Here is a 15,149-nt window from a genome sequence, read left to right as displayed (position 1 = left end):
AAAGGACAAGTCCACCTTCATATAAAGGATTGAGAGAATGAAGCAATATTAGTAGAATACATCAGTGAAAGTTTGAGGAAAATTGGACAATCCCTTCAAAAGTTATGAATATTTTAAGTATCTGCGCAGTCACTGCTGGAAGAGAAGACTACTACAGTGTATGATGTCACATGCGTGCAACTATATGAAGGAAAATAAAAAGAGAATTTCACAAAACTTGACTTTTTGAATAAAGTGCACATTTCTTCGACTTGCTACTGACGTGTGTTAAGGGTAATATTATTCCCCCTGCCTTCTGAAAGAGAGAAGTCGAGTGTTCTTTTGTTATGAGAGAAAAATGGAAATATGTTTAATTTTCTTTATTCTTTCTCTATATCGTTGTACTCATGTGACATCACAAGCTATAGTAGTCTTTTCATCCAGCCGTGTCTGAGCAGAAACTTCAAAAATTCATAACTTTTTAACGGATTGTCCGATTTTGCTCAAACTCTCACTGATGTGTTCTACTAATGTTGCTGCATTCACTCGACACATATGTATATGAAGGTGAACTTGTCCTTTAAGGGGGCAACGTGCGTCATGGGCCGAGACTGCTTCATCAATCAGAGACAACCAATTTGGGTGCAGAGAATCCCCCTGTATTTTTTTTTCTCCCCGTCTTCCTGGAACCCTCCTCGAGCCATTACCACTTAAGCGAGGAGTGAAAACCACTGGCTGTGCCCTCTGTACTGTAGTTGGAAGGTTCGAGAATATCGGGGCAACATCGCAAAGAAATTTGAGAGCATGGTCTTTTTAAGTAAGACTGATGAATGTCTATAAAACTGAATGCATGCTGCCCTGTTGCTTTCTTTTGTAGATGGTGCTATTTCGTATATTTTAGATAATTAATATCTTTCTTTTCTGGCGAGGTTTTGAGATTTTTAAGGTATTCTTTTGATAGTCACACCTCAAGTTACAAATGAAAGGACAATTCGTGAGAATGTGCTGATGTTTTATGGTCCCTAAAAGTTGTGTAAACAAACATGGGCACCTCTTCATTGTTGAACATTTTGAATGATTGACCTAGTGTATGCCTCAGAGCCGTCTTTCCTTGTGTTCAGTGTTAATTAATAACACCTGTAAGTACCGGTACAAATGTACACACATAGGGCATACATGAATTGTATTCTTCATACATACTGAATACAACATCTCTGGTACTTTAATATGTGCATATGTGTTTAGGCCGACATACAACATACATAATATTCGCACATTACATTCACACATGCATATGCACAAGCATACACTATGGAATCCAAGGTCATCAGAAGTCTTTGGCATCAAAGACTGTAGAGTTTCATTACATGGAGTGAGGTATGTGAGTGGAGGGGCTGTGTCAACTACTAGTAGCACGTGTCTGAGCGTTTGGCCATTTTATATTGAGAGAAACAGTGTGCCTGTGTACTAGATAGAGTACGGTCAATATTTCCTCATTAGAGTTGTAACACAGGAAAGGTGTAGGCTTACTCTGTATAGTAGCGAACATAGGTTGATAGACATAGTAGACTTATGCGGCCAGCCTTTTCAAGGTGCTTTTTATGATATGATAGAAAAGGATCATAGTCTACAATGATTTTTAATTGCCTGAATATGCACAAGGCATATGTAGGCCTACAGTGTATTATTCCTGAACAGTTCATTCTGACTGTTTCAAGAGTCTGACCTTTATTAGCAAGCTCTCCACAAAGGGCTGTTTATAATTCTATGCAGATTTATGGATATATTTTTTTTTCCTCTACAGACCTAGCAACAAGCTTGTCTATCTACCCGTTCATACTCAAATGCATTCAGTATGTGGAAATGCCCAATGAAGTTTTCATGCCTTACATAATTGCTTGCAGAGCAAGCCTCAAGACAAGCTTTCTGTTTAGCCAAAAACATGATATGGTATCTATAATAGATTTGCACAAATTTTCTCAGAATGTTAGTAAATCTGTCTATTACAGGAACATTTTTATTACTAGGTCTGTTTAAAGAACCTGCATTATTTGACTGTGTAGATATTATGTTGGCATGATTCTTTAAAAAAAAAAAGAATGTCTTTCAGAAGCGTACTTGACTTTGAATCATGATTGGATGCATTCGCTCTGACCGACTCAGTGCAGTCGGAGGAAAAAGAATGATATGGTCTGTTAGCTCCAAAAGTTTTGCCCATTTCACAGTTGAGTAGCCATTTGCATCACACACTTGTCCTTGAAGAGATGTGATATGCTGAAATCTTGTGAAATGAAAAACATTTATCGTTTCCATCTTAAACCATGGAAGGCTGCTTGTGCTGTTAGAAAACACACCCTGAAATATGACTAAAACATGAGCAGAATGAGGGGAGCGGGACACAAAACTGCAAAGCTAGAGATCATTAAATGCACCAGCATGATCATATTACATTAATGGGCTTTTTTTTTTGGGGGGGGGGGGGGGTGGCCTGTAGAATGTTTCAGAAGTACAATTGTACATGTACATCAATGGGGAAAAAAGATCCTCTACCCTACCAACTGTCTGAAAATTGTAAAGATTTCATTGAACATTCGCAATTGAATTGCTTTTAATTGAAAAACCTGTTTTGGAGCGATGCACATCAGTCTGCTCTACAAAAACATTGCTTCAGGGTCAATATAGGTACGTGGTTAGAAGTTCCACCTGCTTCGAAAAAAAAGCAGTTAAACATCTTTGCCCCCATCTCTTCATGTACCTATGACAACTTTTAATTCAAGGGATTTGAAAATATGTATCTTAAAACTGGAAGCACTTCAAAAGTTTAATCCTCCACCATAGCCTAAGGCTTAGCAGGTTGAGGGTCAGGAATGGCACAGAAATAAATATGCATTATAATGACATAATCCCACAATAGTAGAAACTCTTTCCTTTAAAAAAGGTCCTCATTCCAGATCATGGACTAGATCACCCCCCCCCCCCCATTCCTAAACACTAATCACCTGTCCTCCTTATGGCAACAGACTTACTTTGAAAATTTCATCAAAATCTGTTCATAACTTTGTGATTTGCGATAAGATTGTCACAGCTAGGACAGACCAACAAACGATGGCTTTTAAAAACATTTTATCTCCTTTGGTGGAGGTGAATTAGTCTCAAGGTTATAGAGAGAATGAATTCTGTGAGAAGTCTTATGATAAATCAGTCGCTCTAGGCATCTGTTTTATTCTCTGTGTCTGAACATTGATGGAATGATATCCAGTCAAATAGAGACTCAGTATACCAAACACCATACACTTGGCAGGTTTCGAGGACATCCAGTGTGGTACACGTATGTAAATGGAAAGAGAGATTTCACCGGGTACCACGCCCAGTGCTTGAACACCGGTGCTTCGTGCTGACCTCATATAGTTTGTCATACGCTCTCTTGGGGTTTGAGAGGGAGTGGGAGCGTGTTTGAGTGTGTTTGAGCTGTTGCCATGGTGATTTTACTCGTCATACAGGTCAGGGGAGTTTGGTTACAGGGAAACTCAGAGCATGGACTGGTAGAACAGGATATCCTCATGTGGCTAAACCATTCACTTGGCTGCAAAAAGTGTTTTACATGAGCACAAAAAGAAAAATTACATGAAATTTAATCGTGTGTTTGGATGGATGATTATGAGCGGGAAATATTGAATGTCATTGTTGGAGATAGCAGGATATAGATTGGTAGAGGAATAGATACATCATGACAATGTTCTGCATGGTTATGAATTGCATATTGATTTTTCTGCCTGCTGTATGAGCCATACTATACTTCAGCTTCTTCTTTGGTGAAATCTTTAATCTCAGAACAATTATACAAATTTGTAGCCCTACTTTGCTAAATATGATATTTGTTACCAAGGATGTCAAGAATGCTAACCCATTCTGCACATGTCAAATTTAAGAGGAAAGTCTAATTTTGATAATGTTATGTTACAATAAAATTTTTATGAATTGATTTATCGTACATTTATCATTGTGCAGTATATGAATGTATCTCCCTGAATATGAAGTCTTTCATTTAGCCCTAACTCATTAGGCACAGATTAACAGTACTTACAGGTGTATATGTTATGTAGGTAGGCCTACTGTTTAGCTCATATTTTTCAAAGAGGGAAAAATTATGATAAATTTTACATGAATTTGCGAAAAAACTGAGCTACTTGATCCTGTATGTAGTAACACTGTCTTTAATATTGGGTGAGCATGGAGCTGGTAAAATGTTTGAAGTTAATGGATACAAAATGCATGATGGGATCTACAAGCATATAATCTTTTTTCTTTGTCTTATAGTATTCACGATCTAGTAAACAGCATGGTGATTTTTGGCATAGATAACTTTGCAGTGACAGCAAAATTTTCCAAATTTTGTTTCTTGATCATCCTTTTATTGAAAGACGTGAATTAGCAACCCTCTCAGCAAAATTTGATGCTTTGTCTACTACAGGCAACTCCCGTTATAACGAAGTGCTCAGGACAGGCAGTTTGTCTTTTGTTATACAGTTCAACCTCGATTATCCAGCCTCCTTTTATTCGGAAATCTCTATAATCCGGACATGTTCACACAGTGAAGGACTTTTTTTTTTCATCCAAAAATTGAGAGAAAACATTGACTTTAACATCTTTTCATGGATCTATTTCACTAATTTCATAAGATGTGCATGATAGGTTTCTCAATATCTTATGAGGTAAAACATGTATTATTTTCACATAAAGATATACTTTATATTTGTGAAGAAGGGACTACAATTTTGCGCAGGCTAGCATAGATTACACCACGGTTGCGGGGTACGCTACCTGCCTAGCTGCCAGTGCACTGGGACGGCAGTTTGGACAGCAGCTATATACATTAACATTGTGTCTCCAATATCCGCAGAGACTCCAACCCCAAGCACCTTCTGATCTGGAGATTCTCCCGCCCGAAACCCCTAGCAAACGGGAGACTCCTAGTTGATGTGTGCGAAGCACGAAGTTCCTAGGGTTCTAGATGTTCTTTGGTGCTATCTAAGGCTTATTTTTTCAACATACGATAGCAATAAGTAAGAAATCCTTTCCACCGGGAGACACAGAGCCAGGGCGGGAGAAATCAAATCTCAAGTGGGAGAACGGGAGATTTTGCAAAAATGGGTTTTCAGCGGGAGATTTCCCGTCGAAAACGGTAGAGTTGGAGTCTCTGTATCCGGCCAATTCGCTTATCTGGATGAGCGCCGGTCCCTACATGGCCAGATAATCGCGGTCGAACTGTATCAAAATTTTGCTATATCAGAACATGTTAAGTGTATAAAGATATTTAGATGATAATTTTGGGCCCTGAATTTTACCTCATATCTGGAATTTTGTTATAACCATTTTTGTTATAACAGGAATACATTTGTACATGTAGAGCCCGTGTAATGTTCCCCAATGTGTTCATATACCCTCTCTTTCTGTTCCTCTTTGTCTTTCAAAACCAGAGGGACCAAAAATACAGCGTTGAGGATGAGATAAAGGTGAGGGGATGGATTGAGAGTCTCCTTGGAATCAAACTCAAGAATCAGAACACTGGAATGGCTCCATTTGCAGAGTGCCTCAAGGATGGCCAGGTGTTATGCAAGTGAGTGCAGTGTCTTAAGGTGGAAAATCCAGTCTAAATATGAGTTAGTCTGATAGGAAAGAGTAAAATATTATGAGTTCAATGGTAAAATTTTGATCAAAATCGGATGAAAAATAAGAAAGCTATGACATTTTGAAGTTTTGTTGTTTTGGAGGGAAACAGTCTCGAACAGTCAATATGAATAATATGCAAATGGCAAAGTGAACATGTTATTCCCTCGCAACGTACCATATAGTTTGTACATAAAATTGTGAAATTTCCAGTTTTTCATTCAAACGCAATTATGCATTAGGCTCAAATCCTCGTATATCTAACTGATCACTATTCTGAAGTTATTCAACCAAGAATAACGTCATGTTTCAGACATCATGACAGAATCGTTGAATTTTCATCATTTATTGAACATAATCTATGGAAAATTGTGAGGGTATGACATGGTTAGCTCACTCATTTGCATATTCATATCAACTGTACAAAAAACTGTTTTGCAGAAATTAGCAAAACTTCAAAATGTCATAACTTCCTTATTTTTCATCCAATTTTAGTCAAATTTTTTCTGTCGAACTTGTAAGATTTTACTCTTTTTTATCAGACTAATTTATATTTGGACTGGATTTCCTCTTTAAACCCTTCAACTCCCATTAAAGGGAAGCAGTCCTGAGATTTTCACTGTACTGATAATTAAGAAGAGTAAAAATTATAACCTTTCACCAATTTATACGCGTGGACATCAAAAATTGTCTCCGTACACGATTTTTACAAAATAATTCCTGCAAGCGATCGTGTAAGAGCCTGCCAAAAGGTGCAACGTCATTGATGCCTTACTCTCAAGTTGACAGCCGTGCATCAGAAAACCAATTTAAGTGTTCAAAATGATCATATCTGATTTTTTTCATAAAATGTGACAATATGTGGTTTTATTATTTCAAACAAAATATTTCAAGCTTATTTATTATATACAATTAATATAAAAATAAATAGTAAACATGTATTTATAAATAACTAGGGATGACGAGCAGAACACCGCTGGAAAGAGTTGTGCATCGATGACGTATGACTCTCCGCCAAGACTTGCTCATTTGCAGAGTCACACTTTTTTAACCGAAATGTACGAGCTTATTTGGTGATTTGAAAGTTTGTTTTTGATGAAAGTAGTTCATTGGAGGTACCAACAACAACATATTTTTTTCAAATTTCGTGAGGACTGCGTCCCTTTAAACCACATCACCATGATATGTTTTTATAATGATTTTTACTATTACTAATTGGATTACAGTTCATTATTCTGAAGGTACATTCATCTAAAATTGAAATAAGGTTCAGTTATTGTTATAATTGATGTTATAAACATTATGTCATTTTTAGTTTTCGTCATCATAATGATGCAGGTATAAGTGTTGGTTCTGATAGTCAAATGTGCTTCTAAAATTGAAATAAGGTTCAGTTATTGTTATAATTGATGTTATCAACATTATGTCATTTTTAGTTTTCATCATCATAATGATGCAGGTATAAGTGTTGGTTCTTATAATTAAATGTGCTTCCAAATAATAATAATAATGATAATAATAAGGTCTTATTTACCCAGGGTAGCCTCTTCAGTGTTGCCACTGCTCTACCAGAGGGCCCTGCCATTATTATTACCCTAGTTGTTGTTGTTGTTGTTGTTGTTCTTTTAGATTTGTGGAGCTCTCTGCCGGGTGGGGAATTTGCTCCAAAAAATATATTTATTCAAATACACCCTTAAATTCAATTATAAAAACCTACGCTACTTCTAATTATATACAAAAAACCAATCACATTTATTTTTGATATTTACAAGTGATATATTTACATAGGAAGGAAAGGGGACAGGGTTTCGGAAAATGATGTCACCTGCCTACTCCTGCACCGAAATGCAGGGATACACCGTTTACCCTAGCATTGCTAGGTACCCATTTATACACCTGGGTTGAGAGGGACATAGTGAGTAAAAACATCTTGTCCAAGGACGTAAGCACTGGGCGGGATTGGAACTCGGGTCCTCCCATTGGGAGTTGGGAGTCTTATCCACTATGCTACAGCGTCATGGAAGGTCAATAATGATGTCTTATTTTTTCCCCCTTGATTGCAGTCTAATGAACCACCTCCAGCCAGGTGCCATCAAGAAAGTCAACACTCAGAGCTTTGCATTCAAACAGGTAAGGCAATGTAGAGTGGGATAAATGGGCAATATCTTACACCACATTTTACACCACATTTTGTACTGAATATAGGTAGGTATGCCAAGAGCCCTTGAAAGGATTAGAAAATGAAGAGACAAATCAGAATATTGAAAATGCTATGTGTGCACCACACATATATACAAACATTACCAGAGAAATGCTTTAGATGCTAATCCTAAGATTTTGCTCTGTCTGTAGAGTTTGTCATCTTTTTGAACAATGGTTTGGATTAGTACGTCAACTCCACAAAACCTGTCATGTGTTCATGAATACATCATACTGTGATTTACCTGGCATTTAATGGCATTAGGGTAATCCATCCCAACCCCCCCCCCCCAAAAAAAAAAAAGGATTAAAGATAACAACAAACAGAGATGTTTTATATTTGTATAGTAAGCCAAAAACCTCAAACTTTGGTATCGTGATTCTTCAGGTATGAGAGGAGTTGCATTACTACTATTCATTGACAGCCATTCTGATACACATCTTTTTCATAGAATTAGAAAATGCTTTTTACCTATGTTTGGATATTCTACATTCATGAAGGCAAGTGAAATGCCTAGAAACTTAGAGGTGCATTGGATTTCCAAAGTCTAACTTAATTGCAGGGTTCTTTTTCAGGGGCATGCTAGTAGTAAATTTAACATCTCTTCCTGAGCTTATAAACAGAAGAGCTCTACTAAATGTAGATTTTAATTCTTTTACTCAGAATATACCAAACATTGCACTAATATTGCCCTATTAAAATATACCAAAACCTCTTATAATGATTGTTTTTGCACAGGTACAGTGCTCTAACACACATTGATTCCACAGCACTTTACAAAGTTGAAGTACAGGAAAATCAGTTCTGTGGATGAATCTTTGCTTGTCTTGTAAAGACTGCATGTTGAGGGTACAATGGGGATGTTTAATGGAAGCTGTAATTCCAGAGATGAGTTTTGCAAGATTAGAGAACATGTTCATCTCTTACTGTTGATGTTCTTGATGCATGGAGGAGAATCCTGTCTGCCAATGAACAAAGATCTGGTTTTGCAGACAGATTTTCCCCATGTGTCGTGGGGAAAGTCCTACACCCCGGGACCTTCCCCTCCTAAAGCGTAGTATGGACACTCAGGAGGACTTTTCCCCCTTCATCCCCAAAGCAAGTCGGGTCTGGGGACAAAATTTGGAGGGGACACGATAGTGACCTTGCAGTTGTGGATCCAGAGAGGGGCACACACAGGGTGCGCGCTCCCTCTTTATTTTTTGCTAAACCAAAGGAAATAAAATGGAAAAATGGGGGAGGGGAGTGTGCCCCCTTTCATTTTGTAAAGGCGCCTCCCCTTTACGGAGGCACCCCTGCCTTGAGCTGTAATTGATAGCGCCCAGCCGTACGTGTTCATAATTGTTCATCAAATGGCAGTGCTAGATCACCCCAAGCCTGATTGCCGCCACAGCTCGGGGACAGTCCAGATAGCAGTGTGGACGGTCAGTCGTAAATAGGATAAGATCTCTCCTGGCTGCCGTTGTGACTTGGGTCTAGTGTGAACGCGGGAAAGATGACAGAAGACTGCAGAGAACTAGTGGGATGGGGGCTTGATTATGCAAACGCTTGGAAGCTATTACAGTAGTTAGATAGTCCACATTGTTTCGTGGGAAGTCAGTAAATGCATTTCAGCAAGAGGGATATGATCTTGTTCCTTTGCTTTACATACAGATGCATTATGAAAGCTGCTGTACCTACTGTGCCTTTCTGATATTTATACCTCTGGTGCTTTTGTTTTCTTGCTGTATAAACACAGATGGAAAACATCAGTTCCTTCCTGAAGGCAGCGGAGGCCTACGGGGTGCCAAACTCCTCCCTCTTCCAGACGGTGGATCTGTACGAAGAACAGGATGTTGGGAGTGTAAGTGCGACTTGCCAACATAGAACATTGACATAAACAAGCCCCCTCAGTTTTCCTCTTTTTTTTTCTTTTGTCTGACTTTTTTGGTCTTCAGACAGGGAGTTAATTCAAAGCAAAATCCAACCAACCTCTGATCACACTGCATCTGTTTCTTGTTTGGTCGCAAAATAATTTCCTTTGAGAAGTCACTGCAGAATCCAAGCTACTCTGTGATTTGTTTCATTATTTCAAACGTCCTGACAATGCACCATTTTCTACGGATAAAAAAGAAATGTGTTTTTCTGAGAATGGGTGCACAAAACTTAACTTTATTAACTGTAAGTTCAAGAGAGCCCAAGGCAAGATGTAGCGTGCAAGCCTACATTAAAGATTATGTATCAGAAAGTGGCAATGAATTAAACTTATCTCAGTGTTGACTCCCTTTAGACCAGAAACTTTTGGAAATTTCAATTTATGAAAGTAAAATGCACATGAACACTCTTGCTTGCACATCTGACACTGAATGTGAAAAGGGCCGTTTAACTAAAGCTCACCAAATTTTAATGCGACAAATGCTTCTTGTTTTACAGTATATGACATGTCACCTTCTTGGTAACACTGTAATATCTTTGTTTGTTTTTGTTGTCACCCCTAACCCCCCCCCCCCCCCCCAACACAGGTGGTCAACTGCCTTTATTCATTAGCAGGCCAGGCCAGGAAGAAGGGCGTTAATGTTGAGATCGGTATTGCCGTCCAGGATCCAAACAAACGCGAATTCTCAGAAGAGACCCTCGCTGCCGGGAAGGCAGTCCTCAGTCAGCAGGCTGGGTTTACTGGTGGAGCCAGCCAAGCCGGGTCGGGAGGGTTTGGCAACACTCGCAAACTGTGAGACCCGCCGCAGCCTTCCTTCAAGAAGGATCAAAACTCTACTCTCATTGTACATGTGTTTGAGTATGCATTTTACATATGTACAGGCCTAGTTACTAATTATGTTACCTGAGATAGGACAATACTGCTTCATCACTCATACACTTGCGGTTATGTAATGTGTGTTTTTCTCTCATCTCCAGTGTTTTTTTAATGTAGACATATAGCAGAAACGTTCGACAGCTCACGACGTCAAAAAAGTTCCATCACCTGTAGCTAGTAGGAGTATTTCCTCTATTTGATGAATGGTTTTTGAGTCTTGAATAATACACTAGTGATTGGAATCTGAGGATAGGAATCTATGAAAAGGTGGAAGTACTGCGATTGGCAAGTTTTATTCTTTTCGGAGACGCTCGTCAAGAAATCATGCCTACCTTGGGCCTTGCTTAATTATCACCATCGGCTAGCCAGCCTGCTAATCATTTCTTGCCATGGCAGTTGAGCGAGGTGTGGTGGCGCCTCTATTGATGATTTTATTTCTTTCTTTCTTTTTAGTTGATTGCTTTATTAGCCATTATATCTAAGCTTAGGGGAGAGGGTCAATTGCAGCAAGCATTACGTGATGCATATCAAAAAGAGAAAGAAAAAGAAAAACGTCATCCATGATTCCGGAGACAGAATCTCCAAAGTAGACTCATTAATTGTAAAAATAGAAAAGTGTGGCACTCAGCTGTACGATTTGAAAGGTATGCTGGCAAACTAATCTTTTTGCATGTGATTTTCACTCTCTAAAGATTATGCATGTATTCTAAATGTACACCCGAATGGCACTGATGTTGGACAGAAAGAAAGGTTAGACATTGAGTACTCTCTCTGTAGGATGTCTACCAAGAAGTCTAGTAATAGTCTGTTTTTCTATTGTTTGTTTTCTGTATTGTTGTGTTTTGTTTTTATTTTGTTTTGCTGCAGCACACTAATAAAACTTGGCTTTATAGTCACCTGTTCAAATAGTTAAAAAACATTCTGCAACTAATTAGATACATTAATATGAATTCATGCAGCTCTATTCTTTGAAATGTACGAGGTACATGTACATCTGGTTGATTTTTCAGGTTTTGTTGGAAGTGTGCAAACTGCAGGTAGATTAGGGGTCACTGGCTTTGATACAAAAACTCTCAGTCACATGTGTAGTCTCACTTGTGCACATCTCAAATAAACCCCATTCCGTATCTCTTTTGTTTATCAAGTATGTACGACAAGGCTGTGTGTGAGCACTTAGGACTTAAATTTACATATCACAATTTGTTATTATAAAGCTATCACATATGCTTTTGTTTGATCTGTCTGTGGCTTAGTCTTTAATAGCTGCTGATAAATATAATATGATTAGATTTCTTTATTTTCAGGAAAACATTTCTCGCTTTTCCTTTCATTGCCTTGGCTGTCTTGTTGGTAGCATCACAGTTTATTATGTTGATGTCTTTTGATATCTATCTATTTCTTTTTATGTTAGGTATACTGTTTTCAAATAATCAGTGTGACAATGTTTGAATTAATGAGAAATCTGCCACTTTAATATTTTTATTCTTTTTCTGCAGAATATATAATGTATACAGTCGTGATTGTACTGGTTACATCCATACGGTCAACCTTCTGTAATCATTGTCGGTGTTCAATTATCTAGCCCTGTAGTGCACACACAAAGTTTTTGTTATACTGTTTTGCATTCCTACATGCACCTGATTTTAGGCAATTTCATTGGCTTTAGTCATTGTACTCTCAATTCCACTTTACCTCAACAGGATTTGTCCTAATCATGCGATTTTGCCGTCACAACAAATACATAAATCTGTACCATAGTACAGCAAGCCGTGTTGTACTGCTGGCCCAATTAATCAGTAATCCGCTTCATGCGGTACACCAATAGTGATATGGCAATGAAATGCTCTTTGCTACACTAGTATCAATAAAATGGTGTTCCCTCACTGCTTTTACTCCTTCTGCACATTGCAGCATAATTGATTAGATGATCAGAGAGGGGGAGCATGATTAATATGATGACATTATAGAAAAATCCCAACCTAATGTTGTTTTCTTATCTTAGACAAAAGAATTGTCGGCACTTTTGAGTGTTTTGTGAGGAAAGAGATATGCAGATGTCTTTTGTGAAATGAGCATTATTGATATGGTTAGGCCAGTAATAGGATTATAAAATGACATCATGAAGGGTATATAAAAGCACAGGTAGTGGCTTTGTGGTGTTTGAAGTCGTATTTAAAAGCATGGTACATCATGTAGCGAGAAATGTTTTGTGTTTCATGAATTAGTCGCGTAGAATGTTATAAGCATATTATATTTTTGATTATTTACACTTCTGCTATCATCTCTGCTGAATACCATTTTACTTCACAAGGCATGAATACAGCTTGATTGTATATATAATTAAAAAAAAGTAAATGTTCTTGTCTTTGAATGTAACTCTGTGTATTATGTAAGCGATGCATTCATCATTGCATTCCATCACACCAAGCCGTACTTGAAGCTATTAAAGTATGCGCACTGGTGCAAAGACACCCAGCATAGCTTGCAAATAATCAGATTTTGGTTACTGATTATGCCGAGAAATCCATCTCTTCATGACGAGAATTTTCAAAGCATGATTTGTATGATTATGTTTTAAGATGTGAAAGGTTGGTATCATGTATGCTTGCTGTTTTTAGTGAAGGTTTGATGACCCCCAACCAAGGAGGTACTAGGCAGCCTATTAGTACCTCCTTGCTCCAACATTCCATGAGTGATTATGGATTGGAAGATTGATTGGTTCTGCAATTCCACACAGATGTCTGAATTTCTTTCTGTCATCAGTTGTCTTACATTCCTCAACTTGGCACCAGTTTGCACACACTCGACTGCAACTGCAGCAGATGAAACTGCATCTTTATTGTCAACACAAATCCGATGCATAGAAAGTATTGTGTATATATGCAATCTTCCCTAGTCGACATGGTTTTATCGCTGGATTGCAGCTTGTGCTCTGGCTAACCATTTGTCACAAGAGGGCGTGCTTCAGTTATTCCATCCCCATGCCTAAATCTTGAAAGCAAGTCCAAAATTGTAGAGGGAAGCAAAACTGCCTTGAGCATTTACTGTGGGAGCAGAAATAATGGCAACAAGGGCAGTCAGACAAAATTCTGAGCACCTTGGAATGACCGAACCATCTTCTTTGTTTATCTGTAAAATCACATGCTTGGTTGTTAATATTGGTGTCTCGTACAGTAAGCTCAGTATTACTTCCGAAGCCAAATCATTCATTCCCTCATTCGTATAGCAAGCAGTCATTCCTACCGTACATGTGTTCAAACCATGAGCTTATCATCATCAGATAATGTATTGTCATGCAAAATATACAGCATATAATTGCAGATTAAAAATACATTGTACTTCATGATTTCTTGTCTTCCACCCAAATTACCAAGCATTCTTGCTTTCTAGTCACAGGCTGTTGAACTCATATGCAAAACCAATGGAGTGAAAATGTTCTGTTCTGTGGAGACTGAATAAACTTATTTAAAGAGCGAGGTCAGTTTTTCGGTGATTGTTGTCATATGAACATATAACTGATTGACTTGTCAATATGGCTGTTCCTGCTGTATGTATTTGTAGCTATGGGTGCAGTACATACTTAGAAATATGCACCACCCAGCTTAATTCTGACATATTTTGCAGGGGGAAATGTTAACCCATACCATTGCAGTGCTATCATTACAACAGCCTCCACTTCTGTGCCACTGACTACAGGTGAGCAGTTCACACATCATATTACTCCAAGGTGGCTAAATTTTGATGGAAAGTGGCATTTACTGTAGTGTTAAATACAAGGAGTGAATACATACGTGAAATGAATAAAGCTGTATCTTGAGGTGAAGAGTGTACAACTGAACAATTACTTTTTCCCCTTGTTCTTTCAAGCATTCAAATGGGTAACCTGTCCAAAAGGCTGACATGTGACTGAATGTGTGTGTGTGTGTTTGTATTTCTGTTAAGTCAGACATAGATGGATATTACAGATCAAAATGCACATAATTATACAACATATCACAACAAACTGATTAAAAACATCCAAACAAACCTAAAAAAACCAACACATGGACAGCACCATTTCAGATGTGTTTATGCTTGACATGTCTTCCTATAGGGTCCATAAACAAAGTGAGAGGGGAAAAAGGAAGGCAAGAGAAAGGGAAAGGAGAGAAAAACTTGAGTTTGTTGGCAATAACCGATAAGTCCAATTTTGAAGATTTTGAAGTACAATGTACAGTCTCTGTCATAAAGTACAAAATACTGTAATACCTTTTAAATGATATATTGGTCACTACATATAAAGGTACATTTTTGAAGTTATGGGCAAAAGAAGCAAAAAATTTCTTATTATTCTTTTTATTTTTCTTGACCTTTAATTGCAAATATCTCCATTTGGCAAATATGGACTTATCGGTTTTTGCGAACAAACTCTTCACTTCTAGAGGTATGTAGTTTGTACGTCTTACTTGGCCTATTTTACATACAAACAAAAAAGAGAAAACATGAAATTAAAGGGGGAATTTCAGAACAGTC

At 37.9% G+C, this 15,149-nt stretch overlaps 1 protein-coding gene across 2 annotated transcripts in view; it reads left to right on the top strand.

Annotated features, from left to right (window-relative positions):
* Positions 1 to 14,113, top strand: part of LOC139707995 (myophilin-like) — a 35,250-nt gene extending 21,137 nt beyond the window's left edge. For both annotated transcript variants that reach the window (XM_071619988.1, XM_071619989.1), the window contains exons 2-5: positions 5,457 to 5,596; positions 7,710 to 7,776; positions 9,585 to 9,689; positions 10,348 to 14,113. In XM_071619988.1, the coding sequence (XP_071476089.1) occupies positions 5,457 to 5,596; positions 7,710 to 7,776; positions 9,585 to 9,689; positions 10,348 to 10,557 (522 nt within the window). In that variant the 3' untranslated portion in view covers positions 10,558 to 14,113. The remainder of the gene's footprint in view (positions 1 to 5,456; positions 5,597 to 7,709; positions 7,777 to 9,584; positions 9,690 to 10,347) is intronic.
* Positions 14,114 to 15,149: the final 1,036 nt, after the last annotated feature.

The sequence above is a fragment of the Diadema antillarum genome, unplaced genomic scaffold (genome assembly GCF_040938485.1).
Source record: "Diadema antillarum isolate AM-2024a unplaced genomic scaffold, OU_Dant_1.0 seq00001292_RagTag, whole genome shotgun sequence".
NCBI classification, from domain to species: domain Eukaryota; kingdom Metazoa; phylum Echinodermata; class Echinoidea; order Diadematoida; family Diadematidae; genus Diadema; species Diadema antillarum.
Note: the sequence above shows the minus strand (reverse complement) of the source record. Positions and strands in the feature narration are given on the sequence as shown.